Source organism: Anser anser (assembly GCF_964211835.1).
Source record: "Anser anser genome assembly, chromosome: 1".
Lineage (NCBI taxonomy): Eukaryota > Metazoa > Chordata > Aves > Anseriformes > Anatidae > Anser > Anser anser.
This window is the reverse complement of record NC_139720.1, coordinates 118814645-118842511: the sequence shown is the minus strand read 5'-3', so window position 1 is coordinate 118842511 and position 27867 is coordinate 118814645. Positions and strand designations below refer to the sequence as shown.

Here is a 27867-nt window from a genome sequence, read left to right as displayed (position 1 = left end):
TTCTTCTGACCGTAACGTTACAAAGCATTTCTTTGGGTACAGGGATATGCAAGTCCCCAGTCTGAGCTCACACAAATAAAAACTCAGGTATTTGCAAGAAAAACTTCAGTTACACATCTCAGTACTTTGTGTTTACCGAAGTCTGCTGCTCCATCATCTGCTCACCCCGCCAGTTCTGCCTGCAGCTGCAGCACCCCCCAGAGCTAACCAGGACCCAAGGAACAGCTTCAAAGAACTCTGCAAACACCCGCCCCTATGCCAGCAGCCGTTCCTCAAGTCATTAATGCATGAATTAAAGCCAATCCTCACACCAACAACCAGTGCTCACCTCTTCAGTTATACCATTTCTCATTTTTGTCTCTCACACAGCATTATGCTTCTTGTTCCAAAGCCTTTGAAAAAAAATAAACTAATAAAATATATATTTAGTTTGATCAGTTCTTTATTCATCATCTTACTGAGTATCCCAGATAACAGTAACAGGACAGCAGAACAACTTTCCTCTGCAGAAATTGGGCTTGCAGACTGCTATAAAAGTTATTTTAAATTCTACTTTTAACTATGAAGCATATTTCTTGCTCACAGCAGCCCTTTTAGAAAGGCCACTACAGTGTGCTCCCTTGGAACCCTTTCACAGAGTAGACTCCTTTTTAGATGCAAGTTTATGGGTTCACATTATCGAGGCACTCACTTCACCCCCAGAGACCTTCGAACATTTGAGTTCACCCATGTGCGTGCGTGACTTGTAGCATTTGGCTTTGGTAAATCTTATGCCAAAATCCGTTAGCTTCGCCAGCAGAAAACAACATAGTGGTTACCTTCCCAATATCATTTCGACAGAATACTACGGAAAAGAAACTTTCATACAATGTTTCATTCAATGTTGTTAATTCCAGATGACCCAACCCCTTCCTTGGCTTCCCATTTCCAATGAACTGCAACAATTGATTTTACACAGCTTTAGAAATTCACCTTTTTAGAAAAACCCAAAACCTTAGGATGATAACATGCAATATGTTTTCCTTGTTGCTTTTTTTCTTTTAATTTTTTTTTTTTAAGTTTTGATATCCAAATTCCTAAATGGGTTTTAGCTTGACTAAACCTTCACATAAACCTGGCAGGCATGCACGATGTGCTTCATGACTTACCCCAGCCAGATGAAGTTAACCAACAACATGTTAGGGCCTCTGGAGTTCACAGATGCCCCATCTAAATATATACTAGGTTATGATGTCGAAGGCCTTTCACGTACAGTCCATCTGATGGAGGTTCATCACATGTGCTACACATCAGAAGTTCACATTCAGCCATGGGATGCTGATGCATCATTACTGCTATTCAGGCGTGGGAACGAGAACCCAACAGAACCTGCATTAGGCAGGCTCGGTTTCACATTAACTTAGGAGTACAGAATTAAAGCAGGGAAAGGAGGGCAGAGCAAACATCCCATTTTCTTAGGTAAAAGGTTCACAAGTTTGAAAAACAGAAAAATGTACAAAGCATGCATTTGGATTCCCAACTTCTTGAGAATAATTTAGTAAGAAATGACCAAAGCCACCTTAAGACCCTGCTTCAGAATTAGCTGTAGATAGGCTGGAAAATTATACCTCCAATCTCCTTTAGGATCTGCCTCTGGCTTTGATTTGTCAAAGATGGAGGCAGCAACCACATCCCACAGATTAAGTCTCATTTGCTTTCCCAGACGTCAGAGGCAATAGGCGCTCTTCCAATAAGCTGACTGAAGCCGATCTGTACCCTAGTTTTTCCATAGCTGACATCCTAGACAGGGAAAGTTAAATTAAGTGACAACTGTTTTTTTCTTATTTAAAGGCTAAGTTGGGCAGAACATAGTGGCAATAGAGGTGAATATGAAAGTGAGCATTACCTCATAGTTTCCAGCTAAAATGGACTACCAGAGAAGCCTTCAGTCGATCCAAGGTACATCATACTACCATGGCATCAAGCCACACAAAGTACGAGCCCTCGCAAAGTGCTCAGGCAGAAGTCTCACTGCTTCATTTCACCATCTACTGAAGTCTGAAAGGGACTCCATGGCTCACTGAGAGTAAAACAATGATCCTTGCCACAATTATCTGTGTACTACAGTTTTATCAATGAATTTATGCATGTCTACACATCTGGGAAAAGTTAACATACACATTCACTTAGCACACAAACTTGTGTGCACAAATATTTGTACCAGATGCCTGCAGGATATGAAAATGAGACTTATTCTCTATGTATACAGAGGCCAGAGTCAAAGTCAATTTTCACTTTTAATGAGCTGATGATTCTTTGTTATTTAATACTCTGTAAAAAGGTATTACAGATTTATAGATTATTGCAGTGACTTCTGAAGAACACAGGCAGCCACGAGGCTGAAACTACAGTATCATGTACAGTATGTAGTCATTAATACTATCTACTACAGCATGAAGAAAAATACTTTTAAAATTAACAGTATTTACTTGAAAACATAGAAATGGAGCTTTCTTACATATCTATATTCCAAGAATAACATTTTAAAAATGCTAGATCTTGAAAGGTCATAGATAAAAAGAGTCATGATGAAGATGAACCAGTTTTGCCCAGAAATGCTATAATGAGCACACTGCGGTTTTTCAGCAAATTCTAGTTTTGCCAAGCTTCAAGAGGCAAAAGCCTAAAATGTGAAAGCTTCCAAGTTTTCTATCTATTCCACTCGTCTTGCTCTGGAGGGCACGGTGACCCACACTGCTTTCTGACAGTGTGTCACCACAACTGTTCTTTGACACGAATGCCATCAGGAAGAGATGATTCAGGTCCTTACGATGCAAGGCCTAACAAAAAGCCTCCAACAAATCCACTTGAGACCACGATGTTCTGTTTGATAAATTCTGTTGACTGAGAAGAAAAAGAGTATGCGTAAAGAGCTGAGTCAACCGTGTCTGACAATAACATTTAATACTCTTATCACAATTGCCTGGAAACAAGTATACTGGAATTGGGGAGGTGGTAGTAATCCATCTGAAAACCAACAAAGTTAGGTGGCAACGGCTGGCACCAATGGAGTGAAACACATCTCTCAACTGTCTTCAACAATGTGTTTGCAATACAGTCAGCATTTTGAGTCAAAATACAGAGGAATTGTCATAGTAATTCCATGCCAAATACTACTTTTTTGGATTAAAAACAGATGGGTGTTTTACAAACTCTCTTGACCAAAAAAAGGTGAGGGTAGTACAATCATTTCAATTTTAATCACACACACACAAAAAAAAAGTTGTAAAGAAATATCTTTTGGGGAGAAGACTAGGGCACTGGAAAAAATACAGTTCCCTCTTTTGTGAGCCATTTTCCTAGTAACTTGATCCTACAAAAAAAAAAAACCTCTTAAATATCACAACTTTTGTATATAATATTTCATGAAATATTATCACTGAGTATAATATGCATCCAACACGCCATTTCATAAATCCTTTACTTTGAACACTTCAGATTAGCTATTAGGACACAATTAGTAAAAAAAAAAAAAAAACGTAATTTGAAAAAAGGAAAACAAAAAACTTCCTGTCCCATCTGTTTCTGCAGCAGAATGCAGAAGGACAGGTTAAGCTATTTGGGGTAGAGAAGAAGGTAGAAAACCCTCTCTCTTAGCTTTCCACTTTAAATTCACTTTAAAACATAAGGCAATTTTTAGCAACTTAACTATAATTCCATCAGGTTAAGTATGAGATGTCAGAACTCTTTATTACAAAGCACCAGTGTGGCTGCTGTAACACTTGGTCTGCAGTACATTCCCAGTCAGGATTCACAGTTGCACAGAAAGAAACTTATAGGGCCTACATGACATTTTAAAAGTGTGTTAAAACATGCCAAACATGCCTTTTTTTGAAAGATAAAATGATAAAAAAGGTCTTCAAATGTCAGAACTAAACGGCCTCTGACACTCTGATTAGTATGAGTCTTTTTAACATAGCATGTAACAGAGTCTGTGGACATACTCTTCACGTGTAAAAATTAGATTTAAAAAATATGCATCTCTAGTTCCAAAGTGGTTATCGCTTTTCTCCAGAAAGAGGTTAATCTTTCCTAATCAAATAATATTGTGATCAGCAGACTAACCTTTTTGGGTCTTTGACCTACCATGTTTTAACCACAACTCCCCCCCCCCCCCCTTTTTTTTTTTTTTTAAACCAAGCCATCAGCATATCAGCTCTCTTGCTAGCCAAGAAGGTGCACAGACTAACTGACAAAGCCCATGGCAGTGCCTAGGCCACATCAAAGTTAATGCTTTTCTACAACCAAAGCCCGTGTGTGATCCTGCAAGAGCGAGCGAAACATCAAGTTAAATAACTTTTAATAACCGGTAACGTTTAATAAAACATACAGCCAGAATATTTCTGATGCCTACCCATTATAATCAGAATTAGTGCTCAGTTTTGCACCACATTTTCAACTAAGCACCACGTAAGGTGGAAAGTAAGCAAAGGTGGCTGGTAGAAAAGTTTATCTGCTTAGACTTACCTCTTCGATTAGAGTATTGATTTCAGGTGCTGCCTTATTTGCACGCTTTTTTAACTGTTTTTTTGCTTTGTTTACATCTTTTTCCACTCTCTTCCAATCAACTTGTACGTATCCACTATGACTAGCAATCTAGGAAAATAAAGTAAATTTAGTACAGTTGTAGTTAACATTTTATGAGTCAAACTGCAATATATTAGTGCCTACAAATTATCTTTTGTTTAAATGTTGTTTCTTCTTTGTATTACAGATACAGGAAAAGACATTGCTCCAATTACAACACTTACTCTGCTTCAAACACTACATTTTCCCTGCAGTCACAGTGATGTGAAATAGAACAATGAATTGCAAAGTTCAGTAGACTCTTGGTAATTTTACCACTTTTCTATTGCTTAGTTAAAAAAGTTTTAATTTAAAACATTTTTTTCCTTCAGAATTTACTGTAACTGTAATTGCAAGGGAAGAAAAGTACATTCACAGAATGACAATGAAAAAACTGTTCCGTTTTAGCTTCTTTCAAAATTGTGGAATTCTGACTTGTGACAGGACATTTGGGGCTAATAAGAATCATCCTTGGAAATACTGACAACTTTTATTCTATCTTATGTCATTTAAACTATCCAACAAAAAGTATACGAAAACAGAATTCTCGTACCTTCTAGAAAAACCCAGTAAGTAGAAAAATAACATGGCTCACGTACAGCACAAGTACTGCGACATAAGCAGAATATTTCGGGTAGCCGTTCATACCAACTTCCACTCAAACTCACAAATGCTTAATTATCATTCATGGGATTTTTAGCACATTTAACCATCATCCCAACCCTTTCCCTTATTTCTCTAACTCAGATTTGATCCTGGAAAAGGGACGTTTATTTACTCAACAACATTGGCAGTCCCACCAACTCACAAAAGAAATACATATTTAAATGTTTGTAAGATAATAGACTAAAAAAAGTAATTACTGTATTCTCCAGATAATAGTTAAGGGAAAAAACCTCATCAGTTGTAAAAAGAAGAAAATCAAAACTAAGGATTATTGCTCATTTTAACTGCTAAGACAGACAAATATAGACCGCTAGCTTTAAATGATTTATACCAAAACAAAAATCTTTGTGAAGAGTGAGATTTCTCAGATCCTTCTTAAAGTTACATTTGGCAAATTCATGTAACTTACGTAAGTGCGTTCTATGCAAACGGTATAGCTTGTAAATAAAACTCACAGATAATGAAGTTCTGTGCAGTAGATATTTAAACACAGGATTTATTAGGTTTGGGATACAATGAATCCATTGACCTTGCCTGTCTAATGTAAACCATTTACGCAGACAGGTGCTGGTGTTAGGCAGAGATAGGTAATTAAGGACTGCCTGTATACTGTAAAGACATAAAACAACTTTTAAACTGTAGTGGTTGTGCATCCAGTCACTGGATGACACGCCAAGAGAAAAAACAATTAGGCGTTGGGCTAATTTTCATTTTATGGAGTTAACATTACCACAAGAATTTCAAAGAGGCCTTAGTGTTGAACTGGTGCCTTCTGACTCACAAACCTAAAAACTAAGTATGGATTTAAGATATTAAGTCCAACACAATATTAGAAATACAACTTTTAAGTAAGCAAATACATTAATAAAATATAAAATGGACTTTAAGAGAAACAAGATTAAGACTAGTTCAATTAGCTCAGTTATCCATACAGTACAGGTATGAGGCAGAAGTTTTTAATTAAGCTGTTTTTAATTAAGCTTCTAACCACAGAAGTTATACATTTCTCCCTGAACTTAGTAGCAGAGATCTTAAGTTCTGCTTTCAAATTTTAGTATACAGCTATGAAATAAACAATAGACAATGTTTTGGATATAAAAAGTGTAATGGAGGAAAAAGATATCTTGTACTTCACTGCAGTGATAGTCAGAGCTTGCGTCATACCTGCTTTGGCTGCAGTCCTACAAAATATGTAACTTTGTCTAACTACAGAAAAAAAATCCCACTGAAGTCTTACGTTGGTGAGACAGACTTCAATTTTTAAATCCTAATTAATCTTAAAAAAAAATAAATCTTAACTATTAGTTTATGGTCAAGGTTCCTATAGTAAATTTATATAAATACAAATTCTTAAAGTTCAGTAGCATTTTTAAAGCCAGTCCCTATGATAATGGAGATAAAACATTAATATTCCATTATCAACTCCCTATATATATATATATTTTCTTAATGCATCATACAGATGTGTACATACATGTATAGCTTATTAATGTCAGATATTTGTTCAAGATCTTCCAGACCTATTAAAAAATAAGATATTTTCTAAAAATGCAATTAAAAAATACATTAATGCATGATTATTATTCATTAATGCATGAATAATACATTAATGCATGATTAACCAAAATGAGAAGAGAATTTAAAGGGAAGGCCTCATTTTGGGGGTGCTGTTGGATAGGCACATGAGCACTTTGTTATTATGAAGCATCATTAAGGGTAATGAGCAAATGATGCACAAGAGCAAAAAAATGCATACAGGAAGATGGGACAGCGAGATGGCGGTTGTAATTCCCTCAAAAGCAGAATTTCTCTCATACTAAAAAGGCCTAACCAAGCCCAGAAACTGCACGCAAGCTCCCCATGCTCAGCATACAGAAGCAATGTGAACTTCTTGGTATTTCCTGGTATTTACCTAGGCAGCAACCCTCTCTGCCCCTGACCAGGACAGACCTGACAAGCCTCTAACTTCAATATACAGAGATAAGGAGGGACTGAGAAATGATACAGTGTTGTTTTGTTTTGTTTTTAAGAGCTGAACTCCAGAGGCTGTATCTTCAGCCACCATCTACTGGCACAGCTTCCCTGCGACCATAAAACTCCTCCAGTTTACAAAAGCAGAAGAACGATGCCCCTCCACTTCATGTAAACACCTGCCAGAAGCAGGGCATTTCTTTATAAGGCAAACTTCCAGATACTGTTTGCTTTGGCTCTTCCACTGAATAGTCCCTCTAAATCTGCACAAATCATCTGCCAAGTGAGGTATCCAGCGCAAAACCAAATGCAACTCTCCTTCTGTACAAGTCCCTACCCCAGAAGCATGCTGCTCTCTCACCACTCCGCTGAGATCCCACAGCATCACCGTGGCACCAACCAGACCTCTGCACAACACGCAGCTGAGGCTGTCTTAGGGTTTATCTTGCTTCTTGAATCGTTTTCAAAGCTTTTTCTCAAGGTAGAAGGTATTTTAATGAGGAGTTGAATCTATCAATGGCATGTTAATGGAATGAGGCAAAATTTATTACTGAAAGCACAAATAACCGCACAAATACACCATTTTATGATTAAATAGTAGTCAACACAAAATGGAAAAAGCCACAATTTATATGTTGACTGCAGAGCAAAATGTAATGAGACCATTACTAAAGATACAGGAATTTAAAAAACACTGAGAACAGGCACTCATTAAGAACAATTGTTTTAAGTAACCTACTATAGCAGAAACACACCAAGTTCACACTTCCCTGCTCTTCGGGATCTCACTAAGCTGTGTGCTGTATAACCTGTAAGCCTGACACGGGAAATCCCTTAAGCTGATACCCAACAGGAGAAATTAATTGTATTTTTCTCGGTATAGAGCATGGGTATTGATCATATACCAGCATACCTGAAGAATCACAACTCTTTCAATAAAAAATTGATCAAATTAAGCTGTTGAAATATCCAGCTCAGAGATGTGAGAAAGAGGTCTTAATTTTCAAGAACAATGCAGATTCCTTCATGTCATTGTTATTCTCCTCAGACTGCTTTTTATTTAATCTGCATTGAGACTGACAAATTTATAGATCATTTACAATAATTTGAAAGATCTTTTCACTTCTAGTACGAACTGACACTCCAAAACGTATTGCTGTTTCCTTCTAGATTTCTTCAGATGAAGTCATCATATGCTAGAGAAAAAATGAACTTTTTAAATTCCAGGACTGAAATGTTTCAGTGAATGGGCTTTATCCAAGAATCTCGCCTTCTGTAGTTCTTTTTCTTGTTTGAGCAGGTAATTACAACATCAATATTGCAATCAGGAGTTGGAATGAAATCTGCAATTTCAGGAAAATTTACAGATAAAAAAGAAGTTTCTAGTCACGTGCTGAAACGTTCCTCTGCCCACACAGGGGAAGCGTTGAACATATATTCATAAGGAAATTAAAAACATAATGTGTGATCTTTAAATGAAAAAATTAAAGACTACAGAAATGTAATTACACTACAGAATTTATGACTCAGCTTTAAAAATGCAAAGCGTTTTGAATTAAAATGAAAGACCAAGGCATTTACTTTATTCCCTTCCTAGAGAATCTGATCTTTCTTAATTAACGATACAGATAACTCAATCAAAATACGCAACTCGTTTTTTCTCTTGGATAATATTCCTTTTCAAATACACTGTAAACGAGATCAACTAAGAAATCAGACACACTATCACATGGCAAACCGATTTTACATATAGGAAAGCTCCCCAAACTTCACAGCTCAACAAGCAAAAATATTGCATAAGTAACATGTTTTTAAGCAATTTCTATTCTATGCTATTTACAGGTTTTAGTTTTAACTTTTCAGCTTAGTGTGGTAAGAAGCACTAACGGGGACTTGCAGGCAATGTTCTGCCTGCTGCCCCTGGATTCCAGGCCTCTGTTTGTCAGGCTCTACAGCCAAATTTAGATAAAAATTGTCATTTAGTGAATTAAGACCAACACTACGCTAAATGAGAAGAGAGATTTTGGTCATGCTTTCTCATCTGGTTAAATTAAAGACAAATAGTTTAAAGATCCACTAGCTATATATATATATTATGTAAAGATTTAAATGTTCCCTCATCATCCAGAAATACACACTGTGGGCTACAGAACTGCAGTGTTCTCAAATTGATTTATTTGGTGGCTTTGCACATTTTGCCAAAAATTTACATCTGGATGATTCTAATCCACTTCTGATTCAATACATTTGTAAAATCCATCCCAATGTTTAGGTACGAGCCCAATAACCAGTGCTTTCCAGGAGATTCACATGAAAAATATTTCTCCTTGACTTTTTACGTTGTTGTTGATGCTTGCCTTTGAGTAATTCAGAGTAAGGTAGGTGTTATACTTGTTGAAAACAAGTTAAACCAAATAGTTTTGGAAAAGCATACATTCTCACATGTAACTGAACTACAGTGCTTATATTTAACAAGGGGCTTGGAGAATTAAAAAAAGAAAAAAAAAACAGTAGAGAGGAGGATCATGAAGGAAGTAAGAGTACTTCACCCAACTGCCACCTGGACGCATTACACAGCAGCAGCCAGAGGCACTACACAAGCCTTCCTGACCAATGGTTGGCTGTAACAGCCATTACCGTCAAGGAAACAAATAAAAGTTTTTTTCAGAAACCATCCAGGGCCACGTTGGCAATAATAAAAAGAAACTATCTTTATCCTTGTCTCAAAAAAATAAAATAAAGTGGTGTATTATTTGAACAAACCTAAACAGGCACCAGTCTACTTCTCTGAGTAATTTGAAGAAAAAAATAAAAAAGACAAGCCCACAAATATTAAGACATGGAAAATGCTAGCAAAGTAATTTTAATTCATTTACATCTCAGAAGGATATGTGAAATTCTCCTTTGCTTAAAGCCTTTTAATTTATTTGAAGGTTTTTTGGAAATCTGTCCTCCCCTAACACAATATCCAACGAAAAATTTAAATGGTCATGCTAGATAACACCATTATATTTTTTTTAGACTTGAAATCTGGTTGAACAGAGGAAAGCAATGAAGCCACCAGAAGTCAGGAGAGCTTCAGAGGTTCAACAGATAACTAGCAAAGACAGCATGGGGAGAAAAGGGAAACGAGTATCTTCATAATTGGACCAGTGCATGTCTTCCAAGCAACTGCCAAAGCAGCCCATTTTTTTCAAAGCACTGATAAAAATTCTCAAACCTATTTAAAATAAGCACAGCTTAAATACCCTGATTTCTCTAATAAGTTTACTTGTAGTTCCTCTAATCTGGCAATACGTATCACATACAGCATCTCAGTTTCTGCACAAAAGTTTCTTTTGGCTTATTACAAACTATTTTACAGGATAGATTCCGATTTAGGACTGTTCTTTTAGAGATGTCTTTTACACACAATATTCCATCTGAAATTAAGTTTTGGACTGATAACACTAAAAAGATGAAGTAGGTAAAAAGCCTTCCTAATTAAATTTTTAACCCAGCGGCTGAATTTTGCCTACAGTTTAAGTAAATAACATTTGCCAACTTATAAAGCATGAAATTCTACATACTTGAAGCAGAAGAAAGCCACCACCTACTGCAGTTGCTGCAAGCTTTCCGACTTTCTGGAACAAAAATCCCGCACACCTTAGGAGAACAAAACAAAAAACCCAGTCCAATGAAGTTGTCTGCTCAACAATGCCACACTCTAAAATTCCTGACTACAACTATTAAGCTGTTCATTTAACAAAAGCAAATGTATAAATTCACATTTTTAAGTCTTTAGATCAGAATATTTAACACAAACAACGTTTAATGAATAACGTCTAACACAAAACAACATGAGCAACGGTTGCTAGTTGATGACTGATGGCCCCTTTAAAGTAAGCTTGAGATCTGCGGGCTTTGTCTATACATAAAAGCTGCATGCGGCTATTAAATACAGCACTTTAACAAAGCACAGTAGAGCAATACAAAAGTGCCATTGTAACTATTCCCAGATGGAAGGTTAATATATTACACTATCATTTATATTAGCTACACGACCTATAACTTAATTCCCAGGTAAAAAGAAGTTACATCCCTACCACAAGAGCTAAAAGCTCTGAAAGAAGGGGAGAGGGGGACAGGGCAGGGAAGGGCACTCCTCTGGGACATCGCCTTGTTCTGTTTTTAGTGGACCAAGGCAACCAGCGATTTAGTACCTTGTCTGCAGTCTCCAAACGCTCCCGCATCAAACACAGAAGCACACGGGTATCAGCATCACAGAAGATCTGCGGCAGGAGGTTTTCTGCCCCAGCCCCCTGCCCAAAACTGCACCATCAGTCCTGAGGGCTCAGTGCCCTGCTCGGGTGGGTGCAGGATGCTTCCCAGGCTGATGGTCCCAAAACTTCTCTGGGTGCCTCCTCCGGCATCTGACCTGCCCCCTCGCAGCCCCATGCACGTGGTTTTTTTTTTTTTCCCCTTGCATATGAAGGGTGAAACCCTATTGATATGCACGAATGCACACACATACACATGTATGTACATAGACACAGACACTGCAATACAGTTCCTACATCGTTCAGTAAGCCACTTCTTGGATGCCAGATCCCACTAGCTACTCCCTACAGGTTTCTGAGTTTGTCTATTCACACCTAACTCTTCAAAGCTATTTTAAAGCTACAGAAGCAAATCAAAAATCAGATTGAAAGCTAAGGCTACATTCCCCAAAGCTGTACTGAGCCTGTAAATACCAATTTCATTTTTAGCCTCTTTCATGTTCCAAATCTTGTATAATTTCATTTTAAAGTTCCTGTGCTACCATAATGTTGTTTTTCACTGAAATTATTAGATATTTTTTTAGAATACTGGAATAAACAAGGACTAGCCAAATACCTTTGGCAAATAACAAATACCTTGACATAGCTGCCAAGACTGTGACCACACTTTCCAATTTCTACCTATCACCACAGCATAGTTAGGCTAAAACAATTTATGGTATCTGCTCTCACGTTATCTGTAGAGAGACTGTTAAACTGTTCAAAATGGCTCCAGCTTAATTTAGAGAAACAAAGATGTCTTCATAAAATGGGGCTCTTAAAGATACATTCTGCCACACATCGCTTTCTTAATTTCTTTTACCTATAAAATGCATCTTAGCCATAATATCATAACTAGGCCTCTAAACCTCCATTAGTAAGTCAATCTGATTTTCCATAGAAACAAAAATTGCATGCAGTAATTTTCCATTTACTCCTTAGACTTTTAAAGTTCTGCCGTTTCTTCAAATCCTTTTCACAATAAGTGGTATGGGTTCCTTTAGATAACTAGTGCGTTTTACCAATATTACAAAACGACTTTAGGATGATGAGTCAGAGCAATGAGTTAAGAAATTGTTCACGCATGCATAATTCTGATCAACGATAAAGGAAACGCTATTAGAGAAAATAAGTGTATCTGCTTCAAATAGCCTGGAAAAAGATCTAAGAACAGTAGAAGGTCTAGCACAGTTATGAAAGCGACGTTGTCTCACCAGCCAGTCACTCCGCCCATCACAATCTGTGTGGCCACAGAATATTTTTCTACAATTGGTCCTGAATTGCGGCCAAACACACGATTCCACCAATGGTGACGCCTTGCATATTCTGTTAGATCCAACACTTCATAGGAATCATCATCACTTTCACGTTCTTAAAAAGAGCAAAGAAGAAAAAAAGTTATTTTCTGTTACACAGTAAGCTAACAACCTATCAAAAAAATCCACTAACAAAACCCCAAACATTAACAGAACTGCATTTGGCATTAGCTGGCTAATACAATGGCTTACGTTGCCATATATGGGCTACCTACGGTCCAGAGGTTCACAGAACCTTTGAGATTTTATGCCACAATCTTCAAGACAAGACTACAGGAAGATTATTACCTATAAAATCCACATGTGGAACAGGAAAGGTGAACAGTAATCTCCTCTCTGTTCAAGGAGAGGAACTAAAAGGCCTTGGAGCTAGCAGGCAGCTGGTTTAACACAACAAAAAAAAAAAAAAAAGGAAAAAAAAGGGAAGCCTTCTCTGCCCCTCTCTGAGAGGGACCCTGGTTAACCTGTAGAGCAGCTTGCTGTAGGATGCTGTAGACACCAACAGCTGATATGGACTCCAAATAACAACAGAAAAAAATAAAGGAACACCAAAAAAAAAAAATCCACCAACAGCTATCACGAGGTCTGGAGCATAAAATCATCAGAAACATTCTGAGAAAGCATCGCTACATGCTTACCGTGTTATTCTTTCCTAGCTCACCCTGCAGCTGATGGCTTTCAGACACAAGATGCTGGGCTTTCATCTGACATTGCACAATCACTTTTATGATCTTCAGCAATGTGAAACACACCTGACTTAAGAGAAAGCAGATGCTTCTCTTTTAAGAATTCCTGGCTTTGTATCTTCTTCAGAGGGCAGGACATTAGGTTAAGGTAATAAGCCAAGAACAGACACGTCTGTTCCCATTCCACCACAGACGAAATAGATGAAGCTGGGACTTCAATTAAGTTCCATAATTTCAGCACAATTCTCTCAACGTTTTCAAACTAGGCCTTCTCCTACAACTCCAAATTAGACATCCTAAATACCACTTATACTCAAACATCAAAGGAAGAGATGGCCTACTTTCAAAAAGGAGTATTCTAAAAGCACGCCATATATCAGCATACACACACACAGGATTAAAGTCTCCTTCTGTTTAATATCTTTAAGGTGAGATGTAAGTTCAGCAGGGATGCTGGGTCACCGCAGAGGAGGAAAGTTTTGTTACTACCTAGAATTGTAATGAGTCGCGATGTAAACATTCTGTTCCTGTCAGCAACTTCTTTTTTTTAAACCTCTTATTACAAGTGTGAGTGAAAGGCTAAAGAATGGAGGAAATACATAAGTAGGTATGATTTTTTTTTCCCTTTACTATCACTTAAGTGCTGAAACACCAATAACAAGACCCATAACGATAAAAAGTTGCAGGTGAATGTCCTCTTCAACTTTGAGGTTTCAAACAGTCTGTTTATTTTATTTAGAAAGGGAATAATGTATCATCAGCCACAGAGTGCGAATTATGTTAAATTATAGTAATTTAGGGGCAGAAGCACATCACAGCTCGCATAAATGATGCGTTGCGTGGCCAATAGCGACGCTTGAGCATCTTTTTGATAAAATAACTAAATGAACGCCCTTCCTCGTGTGATAACGTTACACTTTACGCACGCAACTGTGGCTGACCAAACCTCCGCCGCGGTGTTTTAGGACGGAGGCCGGGCACACCGGTGCCCCGGCCGTTGCCCCGAGCCCCGCTGCCGCCCGCCCGCCCCCGCTGCCGCCTCGGAGGGCGGTTTAACGGCGACGAGCCCGGCGCCCCGGGCGCTGACTGACCTGAGGCGCGGCGGACCCTCCGCGCCGCCATCTTGGCTGCGGGTCACCGCCGAGCCGGGGCCGCTCTGCGCTGCCGGCGGCCGCCCCGCTCTATGGTCCGCCCGCCGCGCCCCGCCCCCTCCACCTCCCCCTCCCCGGGGAGCGCGCGGTGACGTCACGGGCGGCCGAGGCAGCTCGGGCTCCCGGAGGATTGTGGGGGGTGTAGTTCCTGGGGAGGGCCGCCATTTTGGGGGTAGCATGGGGCCTTGCTGTAGTGTGGGGCTTGGTTTCTCAGCAATCCATGCCCGTCTTCTCATCCCCCATTTTTAAAGGTCGGGAGCGGGCTCAGCGCCGTGGTACGGAGCCTGACAACCCCCCAGTGCGGGAGACATCAAACAGCACGGCGCAGATGGAGGCCTGGGTGCCTTGCCCAGTCACCGTTTGGCCAAAATGGTGCCACCCCCATGGCAGTGCCTCCTTCTTCTTCTTGTTCTCTACCACGTCTGCTGCTTGGGCAAGGTCCCTGTGGCATTGCAGCATGGCAGAGCCCCTCCTGTGTGTGCCGCTTTGTGTGATAAATAACAGACATGTTATTTAATGTGGCAGACCAAAACCCCAGCTTGGTGTCTGTGCCTCACATTACTAGGTTTGGAGCCGTTGCATCCCATGTGCAGCGTGCCCAGGAAGATTTGAAGCGTCTCCAGTTGATTCCTGTGGCTCTGGCCCAGTTAGATAATGGCTTGGGCTTTTTTGCTCATGCAATGAAAATATGCAAGACTTACTTGCCTTGGTGTTACGTTTAAGGTCATCATATAAGTAGCCATCAGTAAGTCTCAGAATAATTCTTATTGTGGTTTGGAAATAAAATTGTGGCAATAGTCATTACAACTGGCAACATGCAGCTTTAGCCTTCTGTACAGAACTCACGCTTGAAAATTCTCATTGTATTGTCATAGGTATTAGGCTTCCCGTAAAAATTAATAACTGGAAAACAAAACACAGTCCCCTTAAAAATTAAAGTAAATGTGAGTCAACAAACATTTACCAGAAGTGAAATTCAGAATCACTTGACCTCAGTTTACTCCCTCCTTCATTGCAAAGTTGGGTGCTGTTGGTGTTGCTTTGGTGAGCGAAAAGCCACATCATTTTATTTTACTGCCTTTATTAGTTTTTTATTGTGTGCAGTTCTGTACAATATTTATACTCACAACATAGTAGATGGCACAATAAGTATAGCTTCAGGAACTTTGTGGCAATGTGAACATCAAGAAAGCAAGAGAGTTCAAGTATTATAAATAATAAAAGAAAATTGGAAACTTATTATTTTAAAATGTTTATAGTCTCTCATTTGGACTCTCATGCTGCCAATACACAAGACATTTTCTTCAAAATGGGCAATTATAATAAAAAACGCTCTTTGATGTCATAAAGTGTTTTTTTATAGAGTGAGACAAATCTCTACATATGAACTATGCATTTTAGATTCTAATTAACCTCTTGATTATACCAGCCTTAACAGACATGCAAAAAATAGAAAAACATATGTTCTTCATGAAGATACTTATTAAACTAGCTCTGGGATTGAAATTAGGGTGGCTAAAATAGTGGCTTGCTTATTAACTGATTTTATTACAAACATTTGCCATCATGATGGTCACATAGTAGCATGCCAAGATAGAATTATGTAGTATATATTTTTTCTTGAATTTGTGAGAACCAGTAAACAGAAGTTAAAAAAGAACTGTCACAGTTCCCCAAATGAAAAAGTTTTTGATGCAACTGCTCAGTACTCAAAACAAAACCCCACAGAACATCATTTGGTAGATGGGGGAACTATGCCACTTAAGATTTTCAATAAATCTATCTTCATACAGAACACAGATATCTTCAACAATTTGTTTTGACAAAAAAATAACATCTTTGGATCTTTCATGTTTAAGCATACACATTTTTTGTCGTTGTTATTCGATTGAATTCCCAATCAATAATGAAAAGCTTACTGACTTTTGTTCCTAAATGAATGATTTGATTTTATTTTATTCTAACACTAGCAGGTTGTTGAAAGAAAAGAATTTGGAATGTGTTGCACAGTCCTTATAGTTAGCATATTAACAAGACTAAAAAGGATGCCTTCCCAGACCCTCTCAGAAAGCCAAGAGTGGACAAAAGACAATCCAGCTAATTCTTCCACTGTATCTCTGTAAAAGGCTTCCTTTATCTAGATATTTCAGGTCTTCCTGATTCTTGTCAATTTGTGTTTATACCTGAGTATATGCGTGCACGATGCTGGTTCTTGTAGCAGATGATCTGGTAATGAGAACAGAGAAGGTGCTTCGACTAACACAGTTAGACCCGTTGGCTATTTTCAGCTTCAGAACTGTTGATGCAGTTGGAAAACCTACAGCAGTTTGTATGACTGGCTTTCCGTGGCTCCATTTCTCTCTCTCAGGGAGATCCCAGAAGATAAATCTTTACGAGTATTTACTCATCTGCCTCCGTGCATCCCTGTGGAGCTCCTGCAACCTTTCACTTCCCTTGTTCATTGTGTAGATGAGGCTGTAGAAGAGATAAATGAGAGAAAAGATTTTCAGTATGCTCATCACAGCCAGCTTTAAACCTTGTTTTGTTTCTCAGTCAATGCTTTGACATTTCTTAACCAGTGCCTAACAGAGACAATCCTAAGTCTGTGCAGTATTTTAATATTTAGTTTCACTCTTTTTAAATGAACATGCAGATGACATTCCTCATCTTTGTACATAAAATTATATTAATTTCCCATCAGAATGGACAGATTTACTTGATCAATACTTTTTTTGAGATTAATATTAGTAACTGCATTACATTCTAAGTGCAACTTCTGTTTGCATCAACTTGGAGACTGAAACTAGTCTAGAAAACAGTGATTTGCTTGTTAGATTGAATTTGTATTGAGCACTTTGATGTGCCTTGACAAACTTCTGCATGCTGAGTTTGGTCTGAAGTTTAAGTGTTGTCTTGTTATTTATCTGTTAGACTGTGTCTGCATTTCACACGCAGTTTGCAGGTACAACACCAGACCCAATGCCACTGTCATAAGGTCCCTTTGACTTTGGGGCTTGCCCTGCTCATTGGTAATAATGACCACAGCTACACACAGCTACACTCTTCTCTCAGCTGTACCCTATGGTGCTGTACTCTTGTGATACCCACACGTTATGTCAAGTGCATTCAGGTTGTCTATTTCACAAGCCTTTGCAGCATTTTTGGCAAGACCTTCCTCATATTTGTTTTGGATCCCACTCATGTACCACAAAAGCACACCAGGCAGCCCTGCCTCCCTTTGCCCTGCTCTTGTTGCATGACAATCCGAAAGGAAGGATTTGGGGAAGCAGCTAGAGAAAGACCTCTTGGCAGGTTGGGGGTCTCTGGGACCTCTCTTCCTGGGTCAGGATGCATCCACATCCATACACAAGACATCGACAGCTGTGATGTGGAGATACAGCCAAGTGCACCCTCAGCAAGTTTGCTGATGACTCCAAGCTGTGTGGTGCGGTGGACACGCTGGAGGGAAGGGATGCCATCCAGAGGGACCTGGGAAGGCTTGAGAGGTGGGCCTCTGGCAACCATGTCCAGAGTGGTCTGTTCAGCCAGGTCCTCAGCTGCTGCAGGGCAGCTGCTGAGCCTGCTGTATGGCTGCACAGGGTCTTTGGCACTGCCTGTGGGATCGGCTTGATGCCAGAACAGAAAACGCCCTCAAGATTACTCTTTCCTCCTGTGAACTTCACAACCTGTGCAAAGACAGCAGCAAACCTAGTGGCTCCAGAAATTCTGTGTATTTTGGAGGGCTTTTGACCAGCCCCACCATGATGTGTGCATAATCGTGTTAGACCTTACTGAGGAGATCACATATTATTCAAGCTCTGCAGCTATATAAAGCCCCCCAGTCCAGTCAAATTAAATGCACATAGGTGCCTTCTTCAAGCTATCCACAGGGAAAAAAAAATCAAGGAAAGGTAAACAATTTACACAAATGTATGGCCACATTTTCAGTTCAACCTTAAGGGCTCTTTAGAAACAAACACTTTCTAAAGAGTATCGGGAGCATCCTGGAGCATCAGGACTGTACAGAAAAGTTGCTCTCTTTGCTTTATAGTTCTTGGCTAGAAGTTCAGCCTGTGTATCCACCATTTGACCATGTGCCTGTAACAGGCAAGTTCACTGTCACAGCTTGCAAGAGAACATGCATGGGATGCTTGGCTTCCAAACAATTGAAACAAAACACAACAACCAACCCAAAGAGCAAAAGCAGAGGAGAGCCCCCCAGCCTTCAAACACCCCTGTGATGCCAATCCTAACAGCTCCTTTGTGTTGCTGGCCAGGCTTCCGAGTTGGGACACATACACTTGAATTTTTAACCACCTTGTGTGGTTAATTACAAAAAATAAAGGCCACACGTGCTGCAGGCCAGAAGCTACCTTCGCTAGGCTGTAGATGTGAATGAAACTTCAATTCTCTGTAGATATAACCTGGTAAACAACTTTTGGATTTCCTGACAGTAAACAACTTGGAAGGAGGGGATGATTCCTTGCCAGAAACGTGACTGGACATGCTGCTGTTCAAAGCTGGATCGCCAGCACATGGCAGAGAAATGCTTTGTCGGGTGTGGGAAGGGGCTTGGGTGCTGCAAGGGCCTGGCCAGGGGCTGCTGGGGGCAGGTGATGAAGGAGGTGATGGTGGCTCCTCTGCAACAGCTGCCAGCTGGGTTTTGGAGCAGGAGTGAAAGTTTCCGTCAGGAGTTAGCCCAGCTCGTGCTTGCTTGGCAGAGCAGTGCTGTAATCCAAACTGTGATGCACTTAGGGAGAGGTTAAAATAACAATTCTCTTCCCTGCAGGTATTATGCTAAGAAATACATGTCCTTATGTCTTGTGCTGTCTCCATCAGAGACTCTTGATGGTGCTTTTTTGTGTCAGTTGTCTCCTTTTCACTTTTTCCTGTCGCTTTTCTTAACTTCGTAAAATGTTACTTATGGGATTTTTTTCTGTATTGGTATCATCATACAAATTCTGCTTTTCCATTTTGTAATCCTCTAATTCTATAGCGGTTTCTTTCCTTTTAATTTGATTATTGATACTAATATTGATACTAATACTGATACTAATGAAATATCAGTTAGAAATTCCCACCACAGTCCATGTAGAAGGAGAAGAGGGCAGGGTGCAGAAAGGGTTGTCAGTTGTATAAATTAGGTAGCAGTAGTTTAAATTGTCCCTTGCTGAAAGATCAAATTAACATGTACAAAACCAGAAACCTTCAAAAGAGCGTGTGGTGAGAGGCTTTTAAACAAGTAAGAACCAAAGGCATCTCCAAAGCAACATGCGCTGAGTCCACAGCACCTGCAATTTAATTATTAAACAAAACCAGTGGTAGGTGGCAGGTAGGGCTGCAGCAGGATACGTTCCCATGACCCTAGCCCAGAAAAGTAAGGGAATAAAAATAGACAGTTAAGGGAGAAGATTGATCTTTCCACTTTCGTTTTATTTACATTGTTAATAAGGCAAGCTGATTAGCCATTAAGCTTTTGATCTCATCTCTGATCTGCTATCAGACTTGTTCACAAACACAAAGCTTTGACCGTGACTTCATGCTACTGTAAAAATCCCATCCAGGTGTTTGGGCCATCGATATGACATGCATGTGGCCAGAGGGGAGCTAGCTTCTGCAGTGGTGTGCGCATCTGGTGAAGCCGAACTCGTTACTGCTTTAGGATATCTCCGGAGGGCAGCTAATACTGAAGCAGTGGGAGCAGGCTGCAGAAGTAGATGATTACTGTGACTCATGAGGGTTTATCTTGCACAGTCAAAATGCTTCATAAAGATTGGAGAGTCGAGCTAAATCTGAGGCTTCCTGTGACTGCCGAGGCGAATAAAGGGTGTGCAGGGGAACAGAGCCACCTCCAGAAAGCCTTAAAAGGCACTGGAAGGTTGTCTTTAATGTTATATAGGTCTCAATGAGATGCAGTTCTTATCATGTTCCCGATTTAAAATAAAATAAAATAAAATTGTTGCTTATTAAAAAAAAACTTTTCTCAAAATAAATATAAAATGTCTTTTATTATTTTTAAGGTCTCTTTGCAAAGTTTGTGTTCTTAATCTGTAGCTTTCTTATAAGTAAAAAAGAAAAGGTTTTTAACTTCCTGAAGGTATCCTTTGGTTGGCTGTATATCCATAATTTAAAATAGGAGAAAAGGGTGCTGACTGTGGTGCTGTATTTTTTTTAGAGAAATTATTTAAATAGCTCTCGGCGCTAATCATGAGTTCAGTGATACATTTTAATTTGAAGTTGTCCTTCAGGGACAGATGTCTGATCCCCTTGCTATGTCTGGCAGGTATTGAGGAGTTACCTACCAGCGCTGCTCAAGTAACTCAGACAAAGCAGTGGGGAGAGCAAGAACGTGGGCTGACAGAGGACCTTCCCGGCATTTTCTTCCTGGTGAAGAAAATGTAAGGAGTTACTTCGTTAGAGCATCTCTGATGATGAATCAATCACACACACCACTTACGCCGTTAACAGATGTTCCTATTAAGTTTCTGTAGCTTAAGTGCACATAAACAATTCAGAGAAAAATAAAACTCTTTTGAATGGCTTTTTACACAGCTAACACTAATAGGATAATAACAGGGCAGGGCAGATTTAGAAACAATGCACAATGAAAAAGTTGAGGACCCTCCAGAAATGCCATCTGAGTGGCAAAGAGCCTGAACAATTTCAGGCTTTTCTGTCCATGCAACCCTGCACCAAGGAAAAGTTAAAAATCCTAAACTGAAGGGAAATGTGGTAATAATGTTTTTCATTCTCTTGCAAGAAATGAAAAACAATGCAGAACTGTAATGAGTAAACGCTAGACAATATACAAAGATAATTCATGTGAGTCATCTCTGCGGGCAAGGAAAGCTGCTGATCAGATACTGCCCTGCGAGCCCTCGGTGATACTGAAACACCTGGCTGCTCTCTGCTCACCTCGAGCTTCTGGAGAGTCCTCCTGAAGCTTCTTCTGTGGCTCCTGTTTTCGGATGAAATAACACGAACTGGATCTCCTCCCGATAACCGAAAAATGCATGCAGCCAGCACAGCCAAACGTGGGAGTCCCGGAGCACAGGACCGCTGCCAACTGCCCTGCTCCCAGTGGCTGTGTCTACTTCCTATACGCAGACATCAAAACACCATTTCTCAGGTCAAAGGACTAACTTGCTTTAGCAGCCCTGCGATTAGGGATTTGTTTTTCAAAGGTAATTTTCTTGCAAAGATTGAGGCCCCTGGCAACTGGGGAAACAGGCTGACAAATGAGAGATGCATTCCTTGTGGCACTCATGCAGAGCAATGGCACTTTGTCACCAGGACTTTCCTTAACTTCACAACGGCAACGTCAAGTAAAATTTAACTAATTTCTTTATAACAAAGATTAATTCTTGAGAAAATCCCCACAGGATCAGGCTGCCACTTAGTTACCTTTCGAAGCTCAATAATAATGGAGTAGACTATATCGCAGCATTGTTTCTGGGAGCACTGTTAATTTTTCCAGTTTCTGAATACTCAGATCTTTATTTCTGATAAAGTGGTAACACAGCTGGACAAAAATTGAAAGCAGCTATTGCCTCTGATAAAACTGTTCAAAGACAGATAATGTTAATCTTTTCCTCCTGATTTCCATTGTTTGGGTGGAAATATTCCCCCCGCCGTGACTCATCAGCGCTGATCATCCTAAGCACTTACGGTGCCTTCAAGGACTCGGCAGTGACTTTTGCAGAACACAGGGTGAGCGCTATGCCCCCCTAAGTGAGACCAAGCGCTGCCGTGCAGAGCCTTCAGCAAATGGCAGGACAAGGGCAGTGCTGCTGGCTGAAGCGGTCTGGGACATAATTCTGAGTTAAATATTTGTAGCGGCAGCAATGCTGATTTTGCTTAAACCCGAAAATGGCATGGCTAGTCATTAGAGGAGGAAACCTCGTTCCTCTTCATGTCATTAGCTCAAGACACTCTGGCTCTATCTACCCAAGTTTTATTGCACGTATTTCCCGGTGCTGTTACCATCTGCCCGGTCCCGCAGACCGCAGCAAGAGGGAGGACGTGGTGACAAGAGCTCTCTTTAATGCTCTTCCTCAGTCTTGTCTGGAGGTACTCAGGGGAGGATGACAAGCGTGGGAGATTTGCTCGGTCCCTTTCCCAACTGGAATCAAAATTAGTGCATAGTTTTCTTGTCTACTTTTCTATTGACAAAGCATAGATGCACTTGGAAGACAGCAAGCACAAACAATGGACCTACACGCAGGCAGAAACACTCCTTAGAGGAATCTGCTCATGCTTTTTTTTTGAATTGTTTCACAGTGAGGGCTCTCTCCAGGGGCCTGTCAGTGTGCACACCCTGTTTTGAACGTGGAGCTGGTTTGCTCCCGTTTTCTTCCGCGCCGAGGTCTGGCAGAAGCTGTCATGGGGAGCTGCATGGAGGCTGTGCTGGCCACTGCCGTTGTTTGCCAGTGCGCAACCCCAGGAAGATGTCCATGTTCTGCGAGGACTTGGTCATGCAGCAGGGCTGGTCTGCTTGCCACCTGGCAGGGGTTATGGGCAGGTGGCTTTGGGCAGGGTCTCCAGCTCATGCACAAAAAGATGTGGTATGCAGAGGGACAGGCTTTGTGATCCAGAGGAGAAGGGGAATGCTTCCAGGCACCTGGTACCTGCCAGGTGCTCAGAAATGTGAGAAAATGGAAGCTATGGAAAAACGCAGTTGTTCTGTATGTGCATGCACATTTCTATGCATTACGTGAGGTGAGAACAGGAGTGCCGTGCCGTTCAAAGCAGCTTCGTGCCTGCTTACTTCAGCAGCCCTATTTCTGCTTCAGGACTGCCCCAGGACTGGGCTCCTGCTGAGTGTGAGCAGTTGTGTGGCCGGAGCCAGGCTCCAGAGGCACTCCACTCCTGGGATTGCTCCTAGATGGCGGGTCTGCACCGTAGGGCCACGCCGAGCTGCCCGGAGCCAGAGGAAGGTGTCAGGGGTCTGTGCGTCCCAACCCGGGTAGCACCTGTGCGGTCACCATGCATCATGCCAGAGGGAGCTGCATGTTGCCCACCGGCCACGTCATTAGGCCCACCCTTGCTGTTGGAATACCTTTTCCATAGTTCGGTCTCCTGTTTTCAGCACGTGGTCGCCTTCTCTTTGGTGGGGAGCCACCCTGGCTGCCTGCTGCTGCTCGTGAGGATGGAGCAGCGTATGTGGTGGATGGAGGCTCTTGTTCCTCTGGGACTCGCCTGCAAGTTACCAGGGGTGGTGATCCCAGTGGGGAATATTCCGACAGCGATTACCACTGCAGGCACACTTTGTCTTTTTCTTGCTTACTCATGATGCATCACCGAAGTTAAAAAGTAAACCAGAGAGCGGATCGTTATGCCGGGCATCAGCAGCTCAATATTTTTGAAATACAGCTTCGGAGCTTAATATTTACAAACTTTGCTTTACAACGTTCAGTGGTATTCATGTGTTTGGTAATTGCTATGTTGCATGTTTTATGTGTATTCTTTATCCCATAGGCAGTTCCTGAACTGAGTTTATTTTATTTTATTTTATTTTGTTTTCTTCCTGATTGATCAGGACCAGTAAGTAATCTTTAGAAAATTTGTTTGTTCTGTTTGTTCCTGTCTTCTTCCTAAATGTGTTTGATGAGTGGGTGATTTGTTTGTGCTGTCATTACAAAAACCATATGTTAATGTGGTCTTATGGAGGAGTGTTTTTATTATTTTAAGAGTTCAGCTAAGGATGTTTCCAAAGGAGTCATAATTGCTCTTCTAAGTACAAAGGCTGAACAATGACTGGCTTACAAATAATGCCAAAAATCTGTTCAGCTCAGTCTAATTATTTCAAAGACTAAAATCTGTTTCTCAGAAATGTCTTCTTTCCACAGTCTGAACTCCTTAACGCACTGAGAAATTATGTTTATTCAGGTTCTCTATGGATTTACATTCCAAGTGCCCTGAGACTAGGTAAAGTATCTGCTTTTTCATGTATGCATTTTTTCAATGTATGCAAAAACCTCAAGGCTGCCTCTCTATTCATGTGAAAGGCATTGTGCCATGGCATAGCTTAGGACTGATCTTGCAAGGACATTGGTGAGCTTCCTTTGGGAATAGCCTGGCAGAAGTACCACAGCCAGCGTGGCCAAATTGCTGATATTTGTGGCATCCATCAGGAGAGGAACCAGCAACTTTTGAAGCAGACCGGGATTTTCACAGGTGGGCCCTCTGGCTCCTGTGTGTTAGGGGCTAGGACCAAGCTGCCAGCCCAGTGACACATCTAGGTGACGATATTGGGTGAAAAGGATTGGTTATAAGTCAACTTGTAGCACATCTTTTGTGTTGTGATGGGCCTAGTGTCAGAACCCATGCCCTGGAGTGTGCTGGAGGCTTTCCTTGTCCTCCCCTCAGCAGTCAAACCTTGGGGGAGCTTTCTGCCTGGGTAGACTGGCAGCTGTGCTGGTGCTGGCTGGTCAATGTTCATGGAAACACTGACCTTGTGAGGTCGTCTGGCATTGCAGGTGAGCAAGAGACAACCGCTGCAGATTTAGTCAGGGATGACATCAATTTATGCCATGAATACGAGAGACCCAGTGACATCTGGGATCTGGATGTGATGTAAGGAAAGTACTGTGAGTGTAGTGTTGGTAGTATCAGTCCCTAAAATGGCTGGTCCCTAAGGGACTGAATATAGGCTGGCAAAAGAAGAGTAGCATGTGGTAGAGATTCTGCAATGTATTTTGTATATAAAATATTAGGTAGGGACTATTATTCTGTGCTACAGAGTTAAAGAAAATGAAAAGAGGAAAATAGCTGTGCACCTGGCCAAGACCTTGAAAAGGACAGACTTTTCAGAATAATTTTCAGAAAAACAATCCCAAACTCCCAGTTGCAAAGCCTCCTACACAGCCTTTGCAAAGAACCGCTCAGAGGAGAACTTCAAACAAAGGAGTGCAATATCATGGCAACATTTTGTGAGATCAATATTGCAGATAAATGCTACACATTCGTAAGTACATGTCAGCCAAAATAAGTTACTAATGAAGCTGCTTTCTTGTGCATTGCATTGAGAAATGAACAGGGGGGAAAAAAGTAGAAAATATTAATTCTTCAGTGAGAGGCAACATGTTGTACAAGTGTCATACACTTGTATGGCAACATGTTGTACAAGTGACATACAAATGCAGTTTGAAAGCATGTGTATATATATATAATTTATATTTTACATAAACAGTGTATAAAATAAATGGCATTAGGTTATAAATATTACCTAAAATAAATTCATATCAATTTCTATTTTGTGTGTCTGTCTGTGTTCATACGTATGTAATACCAAATCTATATTATTAGATTATTGGTGATTTCTACATGCTTCAGCAAGATGATAAAGGAAGTTGGTAAGATGATGAAAGACCCAGCCTGGTATTTGGGTTCAGGTCTTGTTTTGTCTTAGGCCTCCTACATCTTCGTAGGTGAAGGTCTCTATGCCCCATCTGCAACACATCTCACAAAGAATTTGGGAGGATAAATAATTTAAAGAATGAAAAGCTCAAATCTGTACTGGGCAGGGCTAGCCAGATATCTTAGGTGAACAAAATAATAATGGGCAATTTTTTCTGAAGGATTCCTTTGTAGGATTTCCTGCTCTATGCTTCCTGGCCTTCGGAAATGTCTTTTGCTGATTATTGACTTTTGGGATATCTCATGATATTAGCATGGGGTTTGGAAGTCCATGCGAAACAATAGGTCTGTTATGGATGCTGACTGAGGAAAAAGGAAGTTGTATTCCTGGTTTTGCATTGGTTTTCATCCAGGTTTGTAACCGTGAAGTGCAGTAGACTTCCTATTAGGCCGCATTGGTGTGTTCTGACACCAGCACCACAGGACACTGCAGACATCTAACGAGGAACAGATTTGCAGAATCACAGAATAGCTGAGGTTGGCAGGGACCCCTGGAGGCCACCTGCTCCAAGCCCTGCCCAAGCAGGGCCACCCAGCGCAGGCTGCCCAGGGCCGTGCCCAGGCGGCTTTTGGAGATCCCCAAGGAGGAGCCCCCACAGCTCTCGGGGCAGCCTGTGCCAGTGTTTGGTAGTTTCCAAAGGCTGGATTCCTTGTGCCACCGGGGAGAGGAGGCAGGGAGCCCAGGACACCACTTCCCACCACCGTGCTTTTGGCAGGGGCCAGCCTGCGTGGTGCCTGCCCTCGGGAGCAGCAGCTTGGTCCCCGCCATCTTGGTCCCCCACAAATGCTGCGGTTTGCATTGCCACACCGTCAGCAGCTCACTGAAGGGATTGGAGCACAAAAGAAGATGTATCAAGAAGAGCCAAATGCATTTGTGTGCATTGCATTTGCAGTCCCCGGGAAGTGCCTGGCAAGGCCCCTCAGGCTGTGGTGTGAGCAGACCCCCAGCAGGGCCAGGCCCACGCTGCCTCTGCTGCGGGCCTGCAGCAGAACTACGCCTTCACAACCTGAGCTCTGCCACATACTTTGCCAGGCTCACAACTCAAAACCAACCCAAATTAGGTTTGGGAATTTTGGGGAGGACCAGGGAGTTTTGCTGTGGACCAAAAAGAGACCAGATTTTTATTTGTTTCTTGCCTCTTTCTGTGCAAGCTCCCTATTTCTGCCCCTTCCTTGCTCAGCTTAGTATAACACACTTACATGGCCAACTTTTGCTGCCCAAAATACTGAAAGTGACTTTAATGTTGTTGTCCATCTTTGTTAATCAGACCAAAGGACAGAAAGCTCTTCCTCAGCTGGCTGTGTCATAGTAAAAATGCTAGCAACTTAAAAAAAATAAAATACAAAATAAAGCGATGCTAAGCTTGTTACAAGATATTCTCGTGTTGAATATTCCCAATGTTTTCCTTTTGGGTTGAACTCATAAGAGCAGCCAACTGGAGACGTGGCCGAGTGTTGTTAGTCTGAAGCACAGGATCACTCCTGTAAAAAAATGATGTATTTGGTGCAGACTATGTTTCTAGCATGATCAGTGGGAAAGGAGGCATTGTGACACTTCTGGTATAAAGCTCTCCCCGTGTCTGCTATGTGACACCGTGTGCCATTATTGATGGAAACCAGCATGATGGACAAGATGGTGGCCTCCCCACAGCTGAATCGCAGCTAAACCCTAGGGAAAAATCTCTGTTCTGGCTCCTAGACAGAAACCTACCCACTAGTTTTCTTTGGAAAGAACAAGAATTCAAAAGTTGGTTTG

At 41.0% G+C, this 27867-nt stretch overlaps 1 protein-coding gene and 1 long non-coding RNA gene across 2 annotated transcripts; both read right to left on the bottom strand.

The window, feature by feature from the left end:
* Positions 1 to 424: 424 nt before the first annotated feature.
* On the bottom strand, positions 425 to 14786 carry FUNDC1 (FUN14 domain containing 1). Its single transcript, XM_083820846.1, has 5 exons — positions 14634 to 14786; positions 12755 to 12911; positions 10812 to 10887; positions 4507 to 4635; positions 425 to 2883 (listed from the first exon to the last, which is right to left on the bottom strand). Exons 1-5 carry the CDS (start codon positions 14662 to 14664, stop codon positions 2806 to 2808), a joined length of 471 nt encoding a protein of 156 aa, XP_083676972.1. The 5' UTR covers positions 14665 to 14786; the 3' UTR covers positions 425 to 2805.
* A 5577-nt stretch (positions 14787 to 20363) lies between these two features.
* On the bottom strand, positions 20364 to 21739 carry LOC310892702. Its single transcript, XR_014578314.1, has 3 exons — positions 21609 to 21739; positions 20996 to 21077; positions 20364 to 20398 (listed from the first exon to the last, which is right to left on the bottom strand). It is a non-coding gene; the product is annotated as an uncharacterized lncRNA (long non-coding RNA).
* Between the last annotated feature and the right edge of the window lie 6128 nt (positions 21740 to 27867).